Raw genomic sequence first — 25,993 nt, 5'->3', positions numbered from 1 at the left:
ACGTAAAATGAAATGTTAAAAAAAGATATTGTCTTTTTTTAGGCATCGTCTTTATATACATAAATCACTCTAATAAAATTTTAGAAGTAACTTTTTTTCCTGATTATTAGGAGCAGTACATGTTTACTGTAGAAACTTGTAGACACTGCCAAAGAAAAAGTTTCCCATAATTGTATGACCCAGAGGCACATACTGTTAACATTGTGGTGAACGTCTTTTTTGATTTATTTTACATGTACACATTTAAATGCACATAGTTTTGGTGTGGAGTCTTTAGGATTTTTTGTTTACAGAGTATCGTGTCATCTGCGTACAGTGACAGTTTTGCCTCTTTCCTTTACTTTTGCCTTTTATTTCTTTTTCTTGTCTGATTGCTACGACTAAAACCACTAGAACTAGTGAATGAAGTCAGCAAAGTAGCAGGGTAGATCAGTATTCAGGAATCTGTTGTGTTTCTTTACACTAACAATGAAATGTCAGAAAGAGAAAGTAAAAACAAGACAATCCCATTTAAAATTGCATTAAAGAAATTAAAATACCTAGGAATAAACTTAACCAAACTGTAGTGCATGGGGTCATAGAGTCAGACATGACTGAACAGCAACAACAAAGGATAATGAAAGATCTGTGTGCTGAGACTGATAAAGCATTGATGAAGGAAAGACGATACAAAGAAGTGGAAAGATATCCCCTGCTTTTGGATTGGAAGAATTAATACTGCTAAAATGGCCACACTGCCCAAAGCAATCTACATATTTAATGTGATCCCCATCAAATTATCCATGGTACTTTTCACAGAGCTAGGACAAATAATCCTAAAATTTATATGGAACCATAAAAGACCTAGACTTGCCAAAGCAATTCTGAGGAAAAATAGCAAAGCTAGAAGCATAACCCTCCCAGGCTTTGAACAGTACTACAAAGTTAGAGTAATCAAAACAGCCTGGTGGCCAAAAACAGATGTATGGATCAATGGAACAGCATAGAGAGCCCAGAAATAAACCCACATGCATTTGGTCAATTAATCCCAACAAAGGAAGCAAGAATATATACAATGGAGAAAAGACAGTCTCTTCAGCAGGTGGTGTTGGGAAAGCTGGACATCTGCATATAAATCTATGAAATTAGAACACTCCCTTATACCATACACAAAAATAAACTCAAAATGACTTACGGACTTAAATATAAGAGATGGTACCATAAAAGTTATAGAGGAAAGCATAGGCAAACATTCTTTGACCTAAGTTACACTAATGTTATCTTAGTTCAATCTACCAAGGCAAAAGATAAAAAAATAAAAGCAAGCATCAATAGATGGGACCTAATCAAACATATGCTTTTGCACAGCAAAGGAAACCATAAACAACATGAAAAACAATGTACAGACTGGGAGAAAATATTTGCAAATGATGTGACCAACAAGGGCTTAACTTCCAAAATAAACAGGCAGGTCATGAATCTCAGTGTCAAAAAAAAAAACACAGCCCAATTAAAAAATGGGCAGAATACCTGAATAAACATTTCTCCAAAAAGACATATAGAGGGCCATCAGTTGGGTGGAAAGATATTCCACATTGCTAATTAGTAGAGAAATGAAAATCAGAACTACAGTAAGTATCATCTCACATTGGTCAGAATGGCCATTATTAAAAAGTCTACAAATAAGTAATTGCTGGAGAGGGTGTGGAGAAAAAGGAACCCTTCTGCACTATTGGTAGAAAGGTAAATGGGTGCAGCCCTTGTGGAAAACAGTCTGGAGATTCCTGAAAACACTAAAAACAGAGTTACCATATGATCCTACAGTCGTACTCCTTGGCACATATCCTGAGAAAATGCTACTTCAAAAAGGTACATGCACTCAAATGTCCATAGCAGCACTATTTACAGTAGTTGAGACAGGGAAGCACCGGAAATATCCATCAACCAATGATAAGTGGATAAAGAAGATGTGGTATATATTCAGTGGAATATTACTCAGCCATTCAAATAAAACATTGGCATTTTAGCAACATGGGTGGACCTAGAGATCAAGTGAAGTAAGTCAGGCAGAGAAAGACAAATATCACTTATAAGCTGAATCTAGAAAAATAACACAACTTACTTATAAGACAGAAACAGACAGACCTAAAAAACAACTTACGGTTACCAAAAGGGAAAAGGGATGGGAGGGATAAATTGAGTGTGGGATTAATAGATACACAGCATTGTATATAAAATAGACAACAAGGATTTACCATTGTTTAGTTCACAGAACTATATTCAGTACCTTGTAATAACCTGTAATGGAAAAGAATCTGAAGCTGCTCATGTGAAACTAACAAAATATTGTAAATCAACTACAATTAAATGAAATTTAAAAATTTAAAGAAATATACACATACACAATTTTTTAAAACAGAAATGGAATTGTATCCACTGTGTTAAAGATTATTTTTATTCAGTGACATAGTGAAAGTCGCTCAGTTGTGTTTGACTCTTTGCGACCCCATGGACTATATAGTCCATGGAATTCTCCAGGCCAGAATACTAGAGTGGGTAGTGATCCCTTCTCCAGGGGTTCTTTCCAACCCAGGAATCGAACCCAGCGTCTCCTGCATTGCAGGCGGATTCTTTACCAGCTGAGCCACAAGGGAAGCCCAAGAATACTGAAGTGTAGCCTACCCTTTTCCAGTGGATCTTCCTGACCCAGGAGTCGATCTGGGGTCTCCTGCATTGCAGGTGGATTCTTTACCAACTGAGCTATCAGGGAAACCCTAGTAATGTAATGATTATTTTCATAATGTCAATTTGATATTTCTTTTCTATTTAGTTGAATGACATTTTCAAAGTTTTTATTATAAGGCAATATACAATTGTCAAAAGCCAAGCATTACAGAAATAAATAATCTGAGAAGGGAAAAATTTATCATAATCTTATTTCTCTAGCCAGGCCTGTAATAGTTATTATTTTTCATGGTTTATAGTTATATATTATGATTTTTATTGGCTCTATACATTGGATTGATGTTTACAAATTTATGTAGTCAATTTCCTAATGTTTTGGTTGCTTCTAATTTATTTTGCTGTTTACAAATAACTTTGAATTGAAAATTTTTCTACTTATATATATTTGCTTATTTCCTAAAGATAAATTCCAGGAAGTAATATCACTGCATCAAAGAGGTTTCACAGCCTTAAGAATTTTCCATACAATTTGTCTTCTAGAAAGTTATGGTAGTTAAATTTCCTGCAACAGCATATGAAATTATTCATTTGTACATGTACTCCTAACTCTGATAGCCTTTTGTTTATTTTTCTATTCTGATTGGTAAAAGGAAGTATGTAATTTTAAGTCACTTTATCATCCTAGTGAAGGTGGTGTTTCCCATGTTTATTGACTAATTTTTGGTTTGTTGATTTTTCTGTTCTCTGATTTTCTTTTTATTTGAATGAGCTCTCCTTATATTAAGGATATCAGCACTCCAAGAACACAGTTTGTTTGCTTAACTAAATTGTAGGCTTTTGTTTTTTTTCCTATTGTTATGTACCATTTAAATTGCATAAACTTACATTTTATATTTTATATCCTGTAGGCTTGTTACTTGAGTTTATTTTTAAATAACTTTCATATACTATTATCTAATAAATGTCCTATGTACCTTTTTATGATATAGAAGTATAAGCTGAAATAAACTTGATAACTGCTAGATTACTTATGTTGAAAATGAGGAATAGAAAACTAATAGGCATTATTTTGTGACCAGTTTGCTAATTAGTCACTGACTTAATGAAGCCTATTTTATTTTTTCTTTGTTAATAGCTACAAGTGTATTCATCAGAGTTTGGAGGATAATAATAGATGTCCCAAGTGTAACTATGTTGTGGATAATATTGACCATCTGTATCCTAATTTCTTGGGTGAGTCTTTGGAATGATTTTTAATTTTTGAAAATATTCAGTCCCCAAAAGGTTGTGCTAGCACTAATTTATTTAGAGAACATAACGTAGAGGTAAGCATATCTCTCTGTCCTAGTCACCAGAGTGCTTTCCCTGTCTTCTTGGGTTGTGACATTGATTACATTGATAGCTAGGTAGAATGTGAGGCTGTAGGAGAATACCAGAGTTCCAGACCCCTGTCTCTGTATCTTGTTCTGCATTCTTGATTCTGTTTTGGGGCAGAAGCAGTGGAGGGAAAAGTTAACGGAGAATGGGAAGGGGGGGGAAAGTTGAGTATGAGGACTCCTGGATGAGGGAACAGGAGTCTAGGGAGACAACTGAAAAGAAAACTGGGGAAAGGAAGGCATGGATATGGAGCATTTGAGGGAGGAATGGTGCCTGGAGCAGACGAACACAAATAGGGAACCCTTAGGGTGAATGGCAAGTAGTTGGGAATAATACCTAGTCAGAGACCAGTTATGAAAGTCTAGAAATTTTACATGTTGAAAAGCCTTAGGTTGTGTGGAAAGTCTTCAGTTTGAGTTTTTGTGAAGGAAGATTAATTTTCAGATGTGGATAGGCACGAAGTAGGGCACTATTGGTTTTATATATCAGAAAGGATAATTCTTCTTTCTTAAGTGTAACATACTTAGAGGTAAGGATATATAGATTCTGACCGCCCTGTGCTTCAGTTGCAGTTTGATTTGTTTGGTGTTTTATAATATTAAATCATGACATGGAACCTGTTTAGCCACGGCTTTCCATTTTTTATTTCTGTTCTGAAATTCCGTTGACTTCTACCCTTTCTTCTCTTTGATTCTTCACTGCACTCCAATATCTTTTCATAAAGGAAAATAAATTATTGGATGATTGCATAGCAGAAAGGAACCCTGAAGAAAATATTTTGATGATTTTCTGGTGAAATACCAAACTCTTCTAGATAGAGAAAGTCTTGTGACAAACTAGGAGAGTGAACTTAGGAAAAGAAGAAATACTGACTGCTGATGCTCTGTGGGACTGGACTTCATGAGCTGAGTTAGGGAAACCGAAGTCCTGCAGAGCAGAAGCCTTTGTCCTTGAACGTACAAACATGGATAGATGCTAGTTTATGAGTTTTAGAATCACGTTTCTTTGAGTTCTTATAACTCTAGAAAACTACTCCTTCTTTTGGAATGGTTAAATGCAGCAAGGAAATCAGTGGTCTTAAGATTTTGGTATTTACCAAAAATTTCAGGCAGTATTCCTTAATGAGACCATAAGTTAGAAATTCTCTTATGTAAATTTCTAAATAGGGTGAGAACACCATACGGAAGGAATGTGAAAATATTAACACTAAGATGTAATTTCATAGTTTATATATTCTCAAATATATACATTGAGTGAATAGTAAAAGTCATAATTACTGATTTCCTTAGCTAGACATTATCTTCATTATGATCTAGTTTTTAATCTTCTCTTTATATGGGTAAAGAATTTTGGTTTTAGGTAATTTAAGCGTTAAGTATTTTATGCCCAGATTTGAAGTCTAAGTTATAATGCAGCTTCCAGTATGAGTATTTATGTCAGCCATAGAAATAACATTTCATCCTGATATATTTATTCTGTCTCACTGCCTGTCACCCTTTCCAGTCTTTACCTTTGTACAGTGACAGTCAAATCCTTAGGTTCCTGTGCACTCAGGAAGCTACTGAGATCTGTTTCTGAAAATGGTATATCACTTGTTTTTTTTTCTGTACTGGAGAAAAAAAAAATTTATTCCCATTGATTTAGTTTGAGATCACATGATATATATAATGCCTGTAGTTCTTTGCTGGACTAGAAAAATGCTGAGCCTTCTAAAAGTAATATCAGATTTCCTCTTGAGCATCATAAAATAAGTGTAAGTTATATGATTCTGAGGTATTCTAATATTTTTATTGATAGATTAGGATCCTTCACTTTTAATGCTTTACATTTACTTGAGTCATGGCTAGAGGGCTGGGCTACATATTTTCAAAAAGATCTTCAAACCTTTTTGCTTGGATGACACATAAAAATTCTGAAAAATGATGTATTTCCCACATTGATGCCATATTTAAATTAGCATCCAGATTTTTCTTTGTAAGTTTCAGTGCTTGTAAAGAATATAGTTTAAAAAGTATTATAAATATGATTATTTAAAAATAAACGTTTATCTCTTTTTAAAATGTATCTAGTGGAAACTGAATAGTATAGTGATTTGATACTTATCATTGTTTCAAAAATAAAGACTTTGCATTAACAATGAGAAATTTTGTGTTTTGTCCCTTTGAATTTCTGCTTAAATTGCAAATTGCCCACATAATTTTGTCATTATGTATTTTTGGGACTTCCCTGGTTAAGACTCCACGCTTCCAATGCAAGGGGGCACAGGTTCAATCATTGGTTGGGAAATTAGGATCCCACATGCTGCACAGTGTGGCCAAAAAATACACACACACGCACACACACACGCATATACATGTTTGAAATTCTTACTGATTTATCTGTCATACTTTTCTGTAACAGAAAATAGAAATTACAGACTTTGAAGTTTCTTTTGAACTTTTGAATGTGTTTTTTCTGATTTGTAATTATTCTATATGCATTTGATCAAATAAATATGTACAAATTTTATAAAGTATTAGACATAAAAATTTATTGAAAGTGGCTGCTTAATGTGTGATGGTGTTCTTCTCAATTAGTTCCATTGCCACTGATAGTTATTACTAGGACAGGGATTCAGTTTCATTTATATTTTTTTTATTTATTTAGGATCATCACAGTTTTTTAAAAAAATTGAGATATAATTAACATATAACATTGTGTAAGTTTAAGACTTTTCCTTTTTATTTTGAAAGGGAAACTCATGAGAAACTCAGTGTACATAAATACTTTGATGGGGATTGAAGGAACTTTGTTCCAGCACTGTCACTTATTTCTTTGACCTTCTTGTGAATTACATACTTCAAAAAAAGAAGCACTCATTTAGTAAAAAAAAAAATTTTTTAACGTGCCATCAGTTCAGTTCAGTTCAGTTCAGTCACTCAGTCGTGTCCGACTCTTTGGGACCCCATGAATCGCAGCACGCCAGGCCTCCCTGTCCATCACCAACTCCCGGAGTTCACTCAGACTCGCGTCCATCGAGTCGGTGATGCCATCCAGCCATCTCATCCTCTGTCGTCCCCTTGTCCTCCTGCCCCCAATCCCTCCCCGCATCAGAGTCTTTTCCAATGAGTCAACTCTTTGCATGAGGTGGCTGAAGTACTGGAGTTTCAGCTTTAGCATCATTCCTTCCAAAGAAATCCCAGGGTTGATCTCCTTCAGAATGGACTGGCTGGATCTCCTTGCAGTACAAGGAACCCTCAAGAGTCTTCTCCAACACCACAGTTCAAAAGCATCAATTCTTTGGCGCTCAGCCTTCTTCACAGTCCAACTCTCACATCCATACATGACCACTGGAAAAACCATAGCCTTGACTAGACGGACCTTAGTCGGCAAAGTAATGTCTCTGCTTTTGAATATGCTATCTAGGTTGGTCATAACTTTTCTTCCAAGGAGTAAGCGTCTTTTAATTTCATGGCTGCAGTCACCATCTGTGGTGATTTTGGAGCCCTCCAAAATAAAGTCTGACACTATTTCCAGTGTTTCTCCATTTATTTCCCATGAAGTGATGGGACCGGATGCCATGATCAATGTTGAGCTTTAAGCCAACTTTTTCCCTCTCCTCTTTCACTTTCATCAAGAGGCTTTTTAGTTCCTCTTCACTTTCTGCCATAAGGGTGGTGTCATCGGCATATCTGAGGTTATTGATATTTCTCCTGGCAATCTTGATTCCAGCTTGTGTTTCTTCCAGTCCAGTGTTTCTCATGATGTACTCTGCATAGAAGTTAAATAAGCAGGGTGACAATATACAGCCTTGACGCACTCCTTTTCCTATTTGGAACCAGTCTGTTGTTCCACATCCAGTTCTAACTGTTGCTTCCTGACCTGCATACAGATTTCTCAAGAGGCAAGTCAGGTGGTCTGGTATTCCCATCTCTCTCAGAATTTTCCACAGTTTATTGTGATCCACACAGTCAAAGGCTTTGACATAGTCAGTAAAGCAGAAATAGATGTCTTTCTGGAACTCTCTTGCTTTTTCGATGATCCAGCAGATGTTGGCAATTTGATCTCTGGTTCCTCTGCCTTTTCTAAAACCAGCTTGAACATCAGGAAGTTCATGGTTCACATACTGTTGAAGCCTGGCTTGGAGAATTTTGAGCATTACTTTACTAGCTTGTGAGATGAGTGCAATTGTGTGGTAGTTTGAGCATTCTTTGGCATTGCCTTTCTTTGGGATTGGAATGAAAACTGACCTTTTCCAGTCCTGTGGCCACTGCTGAGTTTTCCAAATGTGCTGGCATATCGAGTGCAGCACTTTCACAGCATCATCTTTCAGGATTTGAAAGAGCCCAACTGGAATTCCATCACTTCCCCTAGCTTTGTTCATAGTGATGCTTTCTAAGGCCCACTTGACTTCACATTCAAGGATGTCTGGCTCTAGGTGAGTGATCACACCATTGTGATTATCCTGGTCGTGAAGATCATCTTTTTTGTACAGTTCTTCTGTGTATTCTTGCCATCTCTTCTTAATATCTTCTGCTTCTGTTAGATCCATACCATTTCTGTCCTTTATTGAGCCCATCTTTGCATGAAATGTTCCCTTGGTATCTCTAATTTTCTTGAAGACATCTCTAGTCTTTCCCATTCTGTTGCTTTCCTCTATTTCTTTGCATAGATCGCTGAAGAAGGCTTTCTTATCTCTTCTTGCTATTCTTTGGAACTCTGCATTCAGATGCTTATATCTTTCCTTTTCTCCTTTGCTTTTTGCTTCTCTTCTTTTCACAGCTATTTGTAAGCCCTCCCCAGACAGCCATTTTTCTCTTTTGCATTTCTTTTCTATGGGGATGGTCTTGATCCCTGTCTCCTGTACAATGTCACAAACCTCATTCCATAGTTCATCAGGTACTCTATCTATCAGATCTAGGCCCTTAAATCTATTTCTCACTTCCACTGTATAATCATAAAGGATTTGGTTTAGATCATACCTAAATGGTCTAGCGGTTTTCCCTACTTTCTTCAATTTAAGTCTGAATTTGGTAATAAGGAGTTCATGATCTGAGCCACAGTCAGCTCCCGGTCCTGTTTTTGCTGACTGTACAGAGCTTCTCTATCTTTGGCCGCAAAGAATATAATCAGTCTGATTTCGGTGTTGACCATCTGGTGATGTCCATGTGTAGAGAGTCTTCTCTTGGTTGTTGGAAGAGGGTGTTTGCTATGACCAGTGCATTTTCTTGGCAAAACTCTATTAGTCTTTGCCCTGCTTCATTCCGTATTCCAAGGCCAAATTTGCCTGTTACTCCAGGTGTTTCTTGACTTCCTACTTTTGCATTCCAGTCCCCTATAATGAAAAGGACATCTTTTTTGGATGTTAGTTCTAAAAGGTCTTGTAGGTCTTCATAGAACCGTTCAACTTCAGCTTCTTCAGCAGTACTGGTTGTGGCATAGACTTGGATTACGGTGATATTAAATGGTTTGCCGTGGAAATGAACAGAGATCATTCTGTCTTTTTTGAGATTGCATCCAAGTACTGTATTCTGGACTCTTTTGTTGACCATAATGGCTACTCCATTTCTTCTGAGGATTTCCTGCCCACAGTAGTAGATACAATGGTCATCTGAGTTAAATTCACCCATTCCAGTCCATTTTAGTTCGCTGATTCCTAGAATGTTGACATTTACTCTTGCCATCTCTTGTTTGACCACTTCCAATTTGCCTTGATTCATGGACCTGACATTCCAGGTTCCTATGCATTATTGCTCTTTACTGCATCGGACTTTGTTTCTATCACCAGTCACAATCTTCCATAATCATTAACAAATCCACTTCTTTCTTCAGTTTTAATGAAAGAAAAGAATTGGAAGTCATACACTCCAAACACAAGCAGATTTGGTTTTCTGGTCTTTAGACTCATGCATTTTTTTTGTCAAGATAGGTATTTTGATTTTTTCCTTGCATGCCCTAAGCCCTACACTACAGTTCCTCCTTTTTCTTCTTCCTCTGTCTTTCTTCTTTCCTTCCCCTTTCCCCCAAAAGGGGCACAAATCTCACTTTTTGCCTTTCTATCCTCTTTGTTCTTCAGTTCAGTTCAGTCACTCAGTCGTGTCCTGGCTCTTTGTGACCCCATGGACTGTAGCATGCCAGGTTTCCCTGTCCATCACCAGCTCCTGGGGTTTGCTCAAACTCATGTGGATCGAGTCGGTGATGGCATCTAACCATCTCATCCTCTGTCATCCCCTTCTCCTCCTGTCTTCAATCTTTCCCAGCATCAGGGGCTTTTTCAGTGAGTCAGTTCTTCTCATCAGGTGGCCAAAGTACTGGAGCTTCAGCTTCAGCATTCCAATGAATATTCAGGACCAGTTTCCTTTAGGATGGACTGGTTTGATCTCCTTGCTGTCCAAGGGACTCTTAAGAGTCCTTTCTAGCACCATAGTTCAAAACTATCAATTCTTTGGCATTCAGCCTTCTTTATGGTCCAACTCTCACATCCATCCATGACTACTGGATAAATCGTAGCTTTGACTAGACGGATCTTTGTTGGCAAAGTAATGTCTCTGCTTTTTAATATTCTGTCTAGGTTGGTCATAACTTTTCTTCCAAGGAGCAAGTGTCTTTTAATTTCATGGCTGCGGTCACCATCTGCAGTGATTTTGGAGCCCACTGTTTCCATTGTTTCCCCATCTATTTGCCATGAAGTGATGGGACCGGATGCCATGGTCTTTGTTTTTGAATGTTGAGTTTTAAGCCAGCTGTTTTACTCTCCTCTTTCACTTTCATCAAGAGGCTTCTTCCTCTCACATGTAGGGAGTTCTGGGGACCCTTCCCCTTACCAGGCTGTTCTTTGTCCCAGTGTGTTCAGTAATGGGGACCTGTTAGGTCCCTTGTTAAGCCTGAAGCTGTTCCAGGCCACCAGCTAGGACTGGGAAGCAGTGTTGAAGCCTGAGAACGTGAAATTACAGAGTGGGGCTGTGGGCAAGTGAGACTGGGGGTTGCGGAAACTGGGCTCTCTTTCTCTGCTGTTGCTGGGAGGCTCATGCAGGGTGAGGGGGTGTGTCTCCTGCAATCTCTGCAGTTGCTCTCCTGCACTCCTACGAGGGCTTGGTCTAGCTCGCCCTGTCCTTCCGTGATGCATGATCGACCTCCAGCTACCCCCCTACCCCTACCACCCCCCCTCCAGCAATCTGTTTTCTAGTGTTCTCTGTGGATAAAATTTGTAAATTGAATGGTCTGAGCTCCCTAATGAATGACCTTCTTACTCTTTAATGTAAAAGACAACATACATGCAAAATTTAAAATCTCTGCTTTACAAAAAGTCACCAACACATATAATGTCTTTACTACTGCCAAGTACTTTTCCAGGCACTTTTTACATTCTCAGTCCTATGACATAGGTAGTTGTCATCTGTATTCCTCCCGTGGGGGAACTAAGGCACAGAGAAGGCAAGTAACTTGTGTAAAGTTCAACAGCCCCAGTAAATGATGGAATTGGGATTTGGTCCTGACTTGAGTATGTGCTTTTACTTTGCTATCTTGCCTCTGAAATGACAGTTGCTAGAATGAAATCTTTAGCAGTAGAAAGACATTTTGTTTGTTTGGTTTTTTTTTGGCTGTGCTGTCCTTGTGATGGAGTGTGGGCTTTCCATTGCAACATGTAATCTTCCCTGGTTGTGGCATGCGGGCTCAATTGCCCCATGGCATGTGGGAACTTAGCTCCCCAACCAAGGATCAAACCTGTGTCCCCTGCATTGCATGGTGGACTCTTGACTACTGGACCACCAGGGACGTCTGAGAAAGGCATTATTTGTTCTTAGTACTGTGGTTATCATAAGGATTCAGTGAATTACAAATAAGGGTTTGGAACATTCATGGCCAATGTTAAATGAGATTTCTTAAATGAGATTTTTACCCTACTGCTCCCTCCCACCGCTACCCCACCCTGTTTTGGGGGCACACCATGTGGCTTGTTGGGCGTTGGTTCCCTGACTAGAGATTGACTGCAGACCCAGGGCAGTGGGTCCTAACCACTGGATCACCAGGGAGTTTCTCACACACCCTTATTTGAATTCTTTTCCACTTCTCTTCCTGTTTAGTGAGTCTCTGTGTGCTTATTATGGCCCAGTTCCAATGTCACCTTATGTGTGAAGTCTCGTTAACATTTTAATAGCTCCTTGTCCTGTGTTTTTAAATCCGTATCAGTGGTGGTCCTGACTGTCCTGTTATAACTGATGCATTGTATGTGTTTGTCTGCTTACTCCTAGTTGCTTGCATCTTTAAGTCTTACTTAGGTTGAGTCTTACCTTTAAACCTTGGTTTCTAGCGTGGCCCTGGTATCTCTCTGATTTTTTAGAAAATATTTGTAATAAATTGTGGTATGGTGGGAAGTATTAGATAGGCTTATATCCTAGCTTTGTCATATATTATATGTCACTGAGTACCTTTCTTGTGCTCTTTCTAGTATTTCCTCACCTCTGAAATGAAAGGAATAACCCATAGGATAGCGTCTGTAAATTAAAGGCTAGGACGTTAAACTAGCTTAGTGCTGGTTGCTCTTTTCTTTTTCAGTTTTTTTTTTCTTTAATCAATTGGGTATTAAAGATGAAAAATCTATTAAAAGTGGCTGGAACATTAAGGGAAATGTATTGATTTACACAGAATTTCTATATTGAGTTAATTTGATATCTCAGTGATATGATCAAGTTCTTTCCGTCCTTCTGGCCTTCCTTCCCCAGCAGATGTGTTGGTCCTTTGGCTAGCTCCCCTCGAGAGAGATGCAGGGTGGCTCAAAGTGACTCCAGGTACCATCCCTAGATGAAGGCAGACAAAGAACTCGTTCAAGCCTTCTCTTCTGAAAGACAGCATGCCCTTTATTGGGCAAAACGAGGTCTTAGTAGTTAACCATTTTGTCAGTCACTGTCAAGAGGATATGACTAGATGGATTTAGGTTAAGTTAAGCTTCATTCCATAGGGCCAGGGAGGGATCTAGGCTCTCTGAAAGCATATGACAGTTGGCATTCTGACATTTGGGAAAAAATAATATTCTTATTTTTCTTTATTTATTATTTTTCTTTATTTGTTTTAATTTTTTGACCACACTGAGCGCTATGTGGAATATTAGTTCCCCGACCAGGGATCAAGCTGGCGCCCTCTGCATTGGAAGTGCGAAGTTTTAACCACTGGAAGATCAGGCTGGTGCCCACTGCAGTGGAAATGTGGAGTTTTAACCACTGGAGGGCCAGGGAAGCCCCTCATGTTCTTATTTTTTTAAAAAGGGTTAGAATGGCTTTTGGATAGGTAACTGACTGTGTTTGCCATGATATTTATAGAAAAGTCACAAGCAAAAAGAACAACAAATGAAAACCTTTAGTGCCTCCCTCATAGAATCTGCCAGTTACCGTGTAGAGTGTGGAATGGTCTCTTACTGTCAAGAACTGTTTCCAAATGCCGCTAGTGGCATCACTGACACATGAAAGAGAAAGTACATATTCTGAAGAATCTCCCTTCTGCAGTAATAGTAATGGTAATAATAGTGGTAGTTGTAGTAGTAGCTGTGGCAAAACTGTTTCTAATATGAAAAAAAAAAAGCATGTCTGCTTAGCATTTTTTTTCCTGAGATTTTAGACTTTTTAAAGTTAAATAGAATCCATTTAAATAGAACAGTTAGATCATTTAATAAAAATACAGATTATATGTGCTTTTTGTTTTGTTTTTGTTTTCAGTGAATGAGCTCATTCTCAAACAGAAGCAAAGATTTGAGGAAAAGAGGTTCAAATTGGACCACTCAGTGAGTAGCACCGTATGTTTCAACTTTTTTATTACTATTTTTAATAAATTTCATTTTGCTTTGTTCATTGGTTTAATATTAATGGGTATTCAAGCTTAGCATATTACTGGCTTTTCTTAAAGGAGATCTAGGATTATCTTATTCAATAAACAGCTTTCTTTTGTCTGAATTGTCTAGAATTTACTCTTTCGAAAGGTCTGGTGGGGTAATACTGAGTCAGTTGTCTTGTAACACATTGCATTTAAAGAATTATATGGCAGGATGAAACTGTGGGTGGTCATTTGAGGGAAAAAAAACTTAAAAGACTCAGTTTAAGAGGATTAACCTCAAATTACTGAAGCAAGTGAACTTAAATTATTACCTTATCAAATACAAAGTGGAAAATATGGTTAGACAGGTAATTAAAATCTGGGCACTTGTTTTGAAGGGAATTACACCTTTAGAGAAGATGACTTGACATATCTTGAATGTGCCTTTCATATCATTTAAATTTATTTAAGGGAGAAATAGTGATTAAATTATAATTAGAAGGCATTGGGGAGCCACTAGCTGGGAAGGAATAGGTTGGAACATTATAGTTTATTTTTGATATGTAATAAACATATTAGAAAATAGCAAACATTTGTTTTTGATTCTCTAAAACAGTTTTGTTAAGTTGGGTTTCTTCTTTGTTTTTAGAATGGCCACAGGTGGCAAATATTTCAGGATTTGTTGGGAACTGACCAAGATAACCTTGATTTGGCCAATGTCAACCTCATGCTGGAGTTACTAGTGCAGAAGAAGAAACAACTGGAAGCAGTAAGTGGCCCTTGAACTTTAAAAATGTTTATTTTAATAAGATAACAGAAATATTTATAATAATAGGGTAGTGTTACTCAGTCAGTCCAGTTTTATTCAGCAGGAGTCATCTGCAAGCTACCACTTATAAGATTTCCCTTTTTCAATTCAAAAAAAGAACAAATTCCTTATAATACAACTTAGCGGTGTCCAGTTTTCATTAACAAAAGCTGAGTGTTCAGATCATGAGAAAGTACAGCTTCATTTTAATAGGGAACAATTATTATTGATCTTTTTTCTTCTAATGAATCTTCACCTCTTCACGTGGGATTTGGAGGAGAAAATAGGGATTATTTTAATTTACATAAAATCCTTCTAGCAGGTGTTGGTTAGCAGTAGCAGTAGTCGATGGCTTAACTAAGGGCATTTAGAAAGATGGGAACTGAAACAAAATTATGTCCTGTTTTCATGTAATGGAATCTAAATAAGTGAACAGTTACATTTATTTCAGGTAAATAAACGTAAAACATATAAAATGAGAATTTGCGTGTATTAGTTAGGAATTGAGTATGCTCCATTTGAATAAAGACTGTATACGTTAATATAAGCAGATACCCACCCTTAACTACCTTGAACAAAAAGGGGATATAAATTGACAGAATAAGGGAGTGAGAAGCTCACACACATAAAAAGGAAGAGCTTAACGAGCAAGTGTTAGCAGCCATCACTTCTCTGGTGACTATAAAGGAAATGAAATCAGGCATTTGAATGTTGTCAGGAGTTTCTGTTTTACTTTTCATGACTGTTTCTTTGGGACAGGTTTGATTTTCTTTTATTGGATTTTTATCCCATGGCAGATAATGTGGTCACCTGTACTTGCGAGTTTATGTTTTTTGATAAAAGAAGAAAAAGAGCCTCTCAGCTTGATTTTTAAGAAATTCTGTGGATTGATTCTGATTAACATAGCTTAGATCTGGATGAAACTGAGTAGAATGGGACTCTCTTAGTGGAAGAAAGGAGTAGTTGAGGTTGACCTGCCTAAAACGAGGCTCCCTATTGTGTCTTTTTTCATGGTGGGAATTTCTCCTGTGGTTTCTTTGGGGGGGCGGGGGGAGTGGGATGGCTTTATCTTTTATTTGCTTTCGTTTCCTTCAGATTTGTTGAGATGTAACTGATATATCATTGCTTAATTGTTCAGTCGTGTCTGATTCTTTGGGACCCCATGCACTGTAACCTATCAGGCTCCTTTGTCCATGGGATTTTATAGGCGAGAAATACCAGAGTGGGTTGCCATTCCTGTCTTCAGGGGATCTTCCCTCCCCAGAGGTCAAACCTGTGTCTCTTGTGTCTCCTGCATTGGCAGGAGGATTCTTTACCACTGGTGCCACCTGGGAAGCGAAAACTGATGTATAGCACTGCATAAGTTTAAGGTGTATAGCATAATGACTTGATACACATATACTGTAAAATGATTATTACAATAAATTTAGTTAACATCATCTCATATAGATAAAAGAAAAAAGAAAAGGTTTTTTTTCATGATGAGAGCTTTTTTAGGATTTACTTGCTTAGCAACTTTCAGATATACCATCCACTAGGGTTAACTATAGTTATCTTGTTATACATTGTATCCTCATTACTTATCTTAAAATTGTAAGTTTGTACTTTTTTGTTTGTTTTTTCCCTTTTTATTTTTTTAAAACTGTTTGTATTGGAGTATAGTTGCTTTATAATGTTGTATTTGTTTCTGCTGCACAGCAAAATGAACCAGCTATGCATATTCATATAACCCCTCCCTTTTGGACTTCGTTCCCATTCCGGTCACCATAGCGCATTAAGCAGAGTTGCCTGTGCTACACAGTGCGTTCTCACAGTTATCTGGTTTGTCTATTTATTTAAACATTTTTAATATGATTTCATTTGTCTGCTTTTGGCTGTGCTGGGTCTTCATTGCTGCCCAAATTTTTCTCTAGTTGTGGTGAGTGGGGGCTGCTCTCCAGTTGCAGTGAGAGGACTTCTCATTGTGGTGGCTGCTCTCGTGGGGCATGGACTTTAGAAGTCACGGTTCCTGGGCTCCAGAACACAGGCTCAGTAGTTGTGGCCTAGTTGCTCTGCAGCCTGAGGGATCCTCCTGGATCAGGGGTCAAACCCATGTCTCCTGCATTGGTAGGTGGATTCTTTATCTCTAAGCCATCAGGGAAGTTCTAGTTATCTATTTTAAACACAGTATCAATAGAATATATGTGTCAGTTCCATTCTCCCAATTTCTCCCCCTCACCCCTCACCCTTGGTGTCCATATATTTGTTCCCTACGTCTGTCTTTATTTCTGCTTTGCAAATAAGATCATCTATACCATTTTTCCAGATTCCATGTATATGTTTTAATATTTGATATTTGCTTTTCTCTTTCTGACTTAAACTTTACTTTGTATGACATCCTAGGTCCATCCATGTCTCTACAAATGGCTTCATTTTGTTCCTTTTTGTGGCTGCGTAATATTCCATTGTGTGTATTTATCACCTCTTCTTTATCCATTGCTCTGTTAGTGGACATTTAGGTTGTGGAAATTGTACTTTTTGACCTTTATTCAATTTCCCCTGTTCCCTGCTTTTGGTAACCACGCATCTGATCTTTTTCTGTAAGCTTGGTGTTTTTGTGTGTTCTTTTAAGATTCATATGTACGTGAGATCATATGGTGCTTATCTCTGTTTCTGACTTATTTCATTATACTGCTCATGAGGTCCATCCATGTTGTCACAAATGGCCGAATTTCCTTCCTTTTTGTGGCTGAATAGCATTTCATTATATGTATATATACCACCCTTGTGGCTCAGTTGATAAAGAATCTGCCTGCAACGCAGGAGATCTGGTTTCAATCCCTGGGTTGGGAAGATCCCCTGAAAAAGGGAAAGGCTACCCACTCCAGTATTCTGGCTTGGAGAATTCCATGGACTGTATAGTTCATGGGGTCTCAGAGTCCTACACGACTGAGTGACTTTCACTTTCACACCAGATCTTTATCCAGTCACGCGCTGATGGACACTTAGGTTATCAACGTATCTTGGCAGTTATAAGTAATGCTGCATTGGGTGTGACAGTGCAGATGTTTCTCTGACATAGTGGTTTAATTTCCTTTGGATATATACCCAGAAGTGGGATTGTTGGATCACATGATAGTTTTATTCTTAATTTTTTTGAGGAACCTCCATTCTGTTTTCCATAGTGGCTATACCAGTTTGCTTTCCTACCAGCAGGGCACAAGGGTTCCTTTTTCTCCACGTCCTCACCAGCATGTGTTCTTTCTTGTCCTTTTGACTGTGACCATGCTGACTAGCGTGAAGTGATGTCTTCTTGTGGTTTTAACCTGTATTTCCCTAATGATTTGTGATGTTGAACACCTTTTCATATACCTGTTGATTATTTGAATATCTTTTTTGGAAAATCCCTTGCCCATTTTAAAATTTCATTTTTTTAAAAATTGCTATTGAATTATACTAATTCTTTATGTACAGTATTTTATATATTAACTTCATATCAGATATGTGATCTGTAAATATTTTCACCCATTCTGTTGGTTGCCTTTTCATTTTGTTGATCATGTCTTTGGTTTGCAGAAGCTTGTACATTTGATATAGTTGTACTTGTTTTTTATTTTGTTGCTTTTGTGTTAGGTGTCATATCCCAGAAATTGTTGCCAAAACTCTTCTGTGCTTTTTAACATAGTTTTCTATTAGTATCTACTGTGTGCTAGATGCTGTGTTAAAGGTAGTGGAAAAGAGAATTCTGCTCTGTGTGTTGTGTTGAGGGGAACAGGGCACAATAGCTGAGGCGATAAACTAAATAAACTAATAAATATTTTCACACAGTGGTAAATGATATAAAAACACTTTTTAATGATAGACTGAATATGTATAGTTATCTTGCTCCCTTAATGTCATGAAAATGACAGCAAAGTGATTTTTAAAAGGCGAAAGAATTGGAGGAGAGACAGTATCTACTTTTCTAAGCTATAAAATAGATGGATGAAAAGTGATAGATTAGATCTGAGAAGATTGAGCCGGCAGTAGGGAATTGGTGGGAACCAACCTGCCTGGAGAATCCCAGGGACAGGGGAGCCTGGTGGGCTGCCGTCTGTGGGGTTGCACAGAGTCGGACATGACTGAAGTGACTTAGCAGAAGTAGCAGCAGCAACCCTATGTAGATTATGGAAAAAAGGCCTTTCTTGGATTTGGGAGCATGATCCCTTCGTGTACAACTATAGCTGTTGACCTTAAGAGAACACTAGAAGTTTTCCCCTGGTGGTGGTAAAAGAGAGACTTTCTGGACTATCACATTGCAGGCACATTTAAGGGTGTGTGGGGGCTTCTGTACTGAAGATAGACAAGTTTACATACTGAATGTGAGAGCTGTTAACTTTATTCCCCATTTGACTTGTCAGTATTAATCTTTGTGCACTCTTAGAATTGAAGAAATACAGGTATCTTAGTTTTAGAACTCAGATCTTTTTGAAGAGGGAGACACTTCAGAAACAAAGGTATCATAGGTATTACAGCATTTTTACATTATTGTTTTCTTATTTTACTTTGCATTCTGACAATCACAGAAAACTAACCAAATGATCACATGGATCACAGCCTTGTCTAACTCAGTGAAACTATGAGCCCTGCCATATAGGCCACCCAAGATGGACAGGTCATGGTGGAGAGTTCTGACAAAATGTGGTCCCCTGGAGAAGGGAATGACAAACCACTTCAGTATTCTTGCCTTGAGAACTCCATGAAGATTAGGAAAAGGCGAAAAGATATGATATTGAAAGATGAACTTCCCTGGTCAGTAGGTGCTCAGTATGCTACTGGAGAAGAGTGGAGAAATAGTTCCAGAAGGAATGAAGAGACAAAGCCAAAGCAAAAACAACTCCCACCTGTAGATGTGATTGCTCATAGAAGTAAAGTCCAGTACTATAAAGAACAATATTGCATAGGAACCTGGAATGTTATTTCCATATATCAAGGTAAAACGAAAGTGGTCAAACAGGAGATGGCAAGAGTGAACATCGACATTTTAGAAATCTGTGAACTAAAATGGACTGGAATGGGGGAATTTAATTCAGATGACCTTTATATCTACTACTGTGGGCAAGAATTCCTTAGAAGAAATGGAGTAGCCCTCATAGTCAACAAAAGAGTCCAAAATGTGGTACTTGGGTACAATCTCAAAAATGACAGAATGATCTCTATTTGTTTCCAAAGCAAACTAATCAATAGCACAGGAACCAAGTCTTTGCCCCAACCACTAATGCTGAAGAATCTGAAGTTGAATGGTTCTATGAAGACCTACGTGACCTTCTAGAACTAACACCAAAAAAAAAAAAAAATGTCCTTTTGATTATAGGGGATTGGAATGCAAAAGTAGGAAGTCAAGAGATACCACGAGTAATAGGCAAGTTTGGCCTCGGTGTATAAGATGAACCAGGGCAAAGGCTAATACAGTTTTGCCAAGAGAACGCACTGGTCATAGCAAACACTCTCTTCCAATAACACAAGAGATGACTACACACGGACATCACCAGATGGTCAATACCCAAATCAGATTGATTATATTCTTTGCAGCCAGAATTGGAGAAGCTCTATACAGTCAGCAAAAACAAGACTACGAGCTGACTGTGGCTCAGATCATGAATTCCTTGCTGCCAATTCAGACTTAAATTGAAGAAAGTGGGAAAACCACTAGGCCATTCAAGTATGACTTAAATCAGATCCCTTATGATTATACAGTGGAAGTGGCGAATAGATTCAAGGGATTAGATCTGATGGAGTGCCTGAAGAACTATGGATGGAGTTTCGTGACATTGTACAGGAGATGGTGATCAAAACCATCCCCAAGAAAAATAAACGCAGAAAGGCAGACTTGTCTGAGGAGGCCTTACAAATAGCTGAGAAAAGAAGAGACGCAAAAGGCAAAGGAGGAAAGGAAAGCTATGCTTATCTGAATACAGAGTTCCAAAGAATTGCATGGAGACATAAGAAAGCCTTCCTCAGTGATCAATGCAAAGAAATAGAAGAAAACAATAGAATGGGAAAGACTAGAGGTCTCTTCAGGAAAATTAAAGATACCAAGGGAAAATTTCTTGCAAAGATGGGCACAATAAAGGACAGAAATGGGATGGGCCTAACAGAAGCAGAAGATATTAAGCAGCTGCTAAGTCATTTCAGTCGTATCCGACTCTGTGCAACCCCATAGATGGCAGCCCACCAGGCTCCCTCGTCCCTGGGATTCTCCAGGCAAGAACACTGGAGTGGGTTGCCATTTCCTTCTCTAGTGCATGAAAGAGAAAGGCAAAAGTGAAGTCGTGTCCGACTCGACTCTTAGCGACCCCATGGACTGCAGCCTACCAGGCTCCTCCATCCATGGGATTTTCCAGGCAAGAGTACTGGAGTGGGGTGCCATTGCCTTCTCCAATATTAAGCAGAGGTGGCAAGAATACACAGAAGGACTATACAAATGCAGCCATCGTGCTCACGCACCCTCACACAAAAAGGATCTTAATGACCCGTATAACCACAATGGTGTGATCACTCACCTAGAGCCAGATATCCTGGAGTGAGAAGTCAAGTGGGCCTTAGGAAGCATCACTATGAACAAAGCTAATGGAGGTGATGGAATTCCAGTTGGGCTATTTCAAATCCTCAAAGATGATGCTATGGAAGTGCTGCACTCAATATGCCAGAAAATTTGAAAAGCTCAACAGTGGCCCCTGGACTGTTTTGAATGAAAAGGTCAGTTTTCATTCCAATCCCAAGGCAGTGCCAAAGAATGTTCGAACTACTGCACAGTTGCACTCGTTTCACATGCCAGCAAATTAATGCTCAAAATTCTCCAAGCTGAGCTTCAACAGTGCATGAACTGAGAACTTCCAAATGTTCAAGCTGGATTTAGAAAAGGCAGAGAAACCAGAAGTCAAATTGCCAACATCTGTTGGATCATAGAAAAACAAGAGAATTCCAGAAAAACATCTACTTCTTTACTGACTACGCCAAAGCCTTTGAGTATGTGGATCATGACAATCTGTGGAACACTCTTAAAGAGATGGGAATTCCAGACCACCTTACCTACGTCCTGAGAAATCTGTATGCAGGTCAAGAAGCAACAGTAGAACCGGACATGGAACAACAAACTGGTTCCAAATTGGGAAAGGAGTACGTCTAGGCTGTGTTTCATCACCCTGCTTATTTAACTTGCGTGCAGAGTACATCATGCGAAATGCCGGGCTGGATGAAGCACAAGCTGGAATCAAGATTGCTGGGAGAAATATCAACAACGTGAGATGTGCAGATGATACCACTGCTATTGTAGACAGTGAAGAGGAACTGAAGAGCCTCTCGATGAACGTGAAAGAGGAGAGTGAAAAAGCTGGCTTAAAATTCAGCATTCAGAGAACCAAGATCATGGCATCCAGTCCTATCACTTCCTGGTGGATAGATGGGGAAATAATGAAAACAGTGAGATTTTATTTTCTTGGGCTCCAAAATCACTGCAAACAGTCTCTGCAGGTATGAAATTAAAAAACACTTGCTCATTTAAGAGAGAAGAAAAACTATGACCAGCCTCGACAGCATATTAAAAAGCATAGACATTACTTTATCGACAAAGGTCTGTGTAGTCAAAGCTATGGTTTTTCCAGTAGTCATGTATGAATGTGAAAGTTGGACCATAAAGAAAGCTGAGTGCCAAAGAACTGATGCTTTTGAATTGTGGTGTTGGAGAAGACTTTTAAGAGTCCCTTGGACAGCAAGGAAATCAAACCAGTCAATCCTAAAGGAAATCAATCCTGAATATTCATTGCAAGGACTGATGCTGACCCTGAATTTCCCATACTTTGGCCACCTGATGCGAAGAGGTGCCCCCTTAGGAAAGACCTTGTTGCTAGTAAAGATTGAAGGCAGGAGGACAAGGGGACGACAGAGGATGAGATGGTTGGATGGCATCACCGACTCAATGGACATGAGTTTAAGCAAGCTCCGGGAGTTGGTGATGGGCAGGAAAGCCTGGCATGCTGTAGTCCATGGGGTCACAAAGAATCGGACACAAATGACCAACTGAACTGAAATTTGATGAATGTTTCCAACATACAGAACAATACAGTAAATAATGCAACTTTTGACTTACCCTCTTTTAGTTTTAATAAATAGTAACACTTTTTCTTAGATTTGCCTTTTGGGAATTACATTTTATTTTATACTTAACACTCTTTCATCTCATTCCATTCTCCCAGAGTAATCACCATTTGAAGTTTGCAAGGATCCTTCTGAAGTGTGTATAACCCTTTTTTAATAAAATATATTTTATTTATCTATATTCATCAGTGGAAACCTCAAAAAGTAAACAAAAAAGGCATATGTCAAATAATAAACAGTTTGAAACTTCTAAATCATATAAACAACACTTACTTAAATATATTTTAATAAAATATATTTTATTTAAAAAGGGTTATACACACTTCAGAAGGATCCTTGCAAACTTCAAATGGTGATTACTCTGGGAGAATGGAATGAGATGAGAGGGTGTTAAGTATAAAAAAAAAATGTAATTCTCAAAAGGCAAATCTAAGAAAAAGTGTTATTATTTATTAAAACTAAAAGAGGGTAAGTGTTGTTTATATGATTTAGAAGTTTCAAACTGTGTTTATCTTTTGACATATGCCTTTTTTGTTTACTTTTTGAGGTTTCCACTGATGAAGATAGATCTAGTATGTTTAACTTCTCTACAGTTATCCATTGCATGAACATTTCTATTCTGTTGCTGGACATTTAAGTTATTCTGTATTCAAGATTGTCAGCAATGCATTTAGTGTTGTTATTCATGTCTTCTTGTGCTCATATATAAATACTTAGTGATTTAAGAAGTGTAATTGCTCTTCATAGGGTTTACAAGTACATTTTAACCATATTAAATATTGCTGAATTGCTCTTCTGTGAGTTTGTACCATATCAACCTTTGGTATTGTTTTTTAGTTTCTGCTGATTTGATAGTTGCCAAATGCTTGTGTGTGTGGGTTCTGTTGTTTTGTGTTTTTTGTATATCTTTAATTACTAGTGAGGACAATTTCTTCATTTGTTTGACTATCTTGGTTTCTTATTTGAATTGCTTATTCATAGCCTATACCAGTTTTCCTAATAGATTGTCTTTTTTTATTGATCTGTAAGAAATGTGTGTGTGTGTTTTGAATATTGCTACTTTGTCAAATGGTATTTTGATAATTGAATTCCAGTTGAATTGTATCATGGTCAGACAATGATTTATATGATTTTAGATTAAGTATTTTTTATGATTTTATTTTGTTTTGTTGACTTTTATATGTCAGATATAACATTTTGTTTGGTTTCTTAGTGATTGCTTTTGGGTTTTTTACATAATTATACATTATATTACATTACATTACATTGTACCTGTAAGTAATATTATCCTTCTTCATTGGTAGCATAAGAACCTTGCACCAATATCCTTACATTTCTTCTCTCTCAGCCTTTGTACTGTGTTTGTCAATTGTTTTACTTCTGTATATGTCATAACTCCCTAGTAAATTATTAATTTTGAAGAGTAAATTGTACTCTATGGATATATTTTTAAAGTTCTGTATATGCCCATACGTTGATCATTTCTGGTGTACTTCATTCTTTTGTTTTCCATTCACTTCACTCTTTCATTCATTCTTTTGAATTCCATCAGTAACTTTCCTTCTGCCTGAAAGACAGCCTTTATTATTTCTTTAGTGTAGATCTGCTGGTGATAAATTCTTTCACCATTTATATCTGAGAATGTCTTTATTTATCCTTTGTATCTGAAAGAGACTTCCAAATAAGTATAGAATTATAGATTTAATATTTTTCTTTGAGTATTTTAAGGCTGTTGCTCCATCATCCAGTGTCTTGCATTGTTTCAGATGAGAAATCTTGATCCTCGAAATGAACTGTATTTCTCTCAGTGTATGCTCTGTTTATGGTTTTAAGTATTTTGAATTTGGTATATACCTTCATATATATATATATATATATATATTTTTTTTTTTTTTCCCTCATGTTTCTTCTTCTTGAGGTTCTTTAAGATTCTTGGATGGTGATATTATAGTTTACACCAGATTTGGAAAAATTTCAGTTATTATTTCTTCAAATATTTTTCTGTCACCTTCTCTACTTTGGGGAACTCCTGTTACACATCTCTTAGGCTGACTGAAGTTGTATCACAGCTCATGGATAAAGAGCTCTGCTTACTTATTTTTTATCTTTTACCCCATCTAGTTCATCTTGTATACTTTCTATTTCTGTTGTCAAGTTCACTGCTTTTTTCTATATTCCATTGTCTCTCCTTATACTTATGCTTTGTACTAACTTGTAGGACTTTTTTATGTCTTTTGTGGCTTTTGTGTCATTGTTGTTTCTGTTTTAAGTGATGAATTTCCCCCCCTTATTTTGGGCAGCATTTCCTTATTTGCATGCTTACTGATTTTGTGATTGGATGCCAGAAATTGTACGTTTTACCCTGTTTAATATTGTTAATTTTGTATTCCTCTACACATTCCTAAGCTTTGTTCTGGCGTGTAGTTAAGTGTTTTCAAAATAGCTTGATTCTCTTGAAGCTTGTGTTTTAAGTTCTATTAGGGAGAACTAGAATAGATTTTTGTCTAATTTTGCCTCAAGGCTGAGGCAGTCTTTTGAGAGTATTTCTCCTGATGCCTCTGTATTTTGAGTTTATTTTTCCACCTAGCTCCTTGGATAATGTATTATTTCTGGTCCTTTGTCTGAAATGAATCCACTCATATAACTAGCCTGATGTTTTGTTGTTTGAAATAAGAATTCTTATCTTTCTCACTGCATTTTAGCCTGTAAGTTCAATTTGTTTGCTTTTGGTCCATTGAAATTTATTGTGATTTTTATTATAGCTCAATATATGGTCTATGTTTTGTTAAATGTTCACCTTCATTTAAAAACAGTGTTACTTGCTGTGCTTTATGAATGGAGCATTTGTTAATATTCAGTTCAGTTCAGCTGCTCAGTCGTGTCCGACTCTTTGAGACCCCATGAACTGCAGCATGCCAGGCCTCCCTGTCCATCACCAACTCCCAGAGTTTACTCAGACTCATGTCCATTGAGTTGGTGATGCCATCTAACTATCTCATCCTCTGTCGTCCCCTTTTCCTCCTGCCTTCAGTCTTTCCCAACATCAGGGTCTTTTCAAATAAGTCAACTCTTTGCATCAGGTCGCCAAAATATTGGAGTTTCAGCTTCAACCTCAGTCCTTCCAATGAACGCCCAGGACTGATTTCCTTTAGGACGGACTGGTTGGATTTCCTTGCAGTCCAAGAGACTCTCAAGAGTCTTCTCCAACACCACAGTTCGAAAGCGCTCAATTCTTCTGCGCTCAGC

General features: G+C 37.7%; 1 protein-coding gene across 2 annotated transcripts in view; it reads left to right on the top strand.

Annotated features, from left to right (window-relative positions):
* Nucleotides 1-25,993, top strand: part of COP1 (COP1 E3 ubiquitin ligase) — a 230,873-nt gene that overhangs the window by 31,457 nt on the left and 173,423 nt on the right. For both annotated transcript variants that reach the window (XM_068985956.1, XM_068985957.1), the window contains exons 3-5: nt 3,800-3,897; nt 13,731-13,807; nt 14,474-14,593. In XM_068985956.1, the coding sequence (XP_068842057.1) occupies nt 3,800-3,897; nt 13,731-13,807; nt 14,474-14,593 (295 nt within the window). The remainder of the gene's footprint in view (nt 1-3,799; nt 3,898-13,730; nt 13,808-14,473; nt 14,594-25,993) is intronic.

Source organism: Capricornis sumatraensis, chromosome 14 (assembly GCF_032405125.1).
Source record: "Capricornis sumatraensis isolate serow.1 chromosome 14, serow.2, whole genome shotgun sequence".
Classification (NCBI taxonomy): Eukaryota; Metazoa; Chordata; class Mammalia; order Artiodactyla; family Bovidae; genus Capricornis; species Capricornis sumatraensis.
The sequence above is the reverse complement of the archived record's forward strand: the minus strand, read 5'-3'. Positions and strand labels throughout refer to the sequence as shown.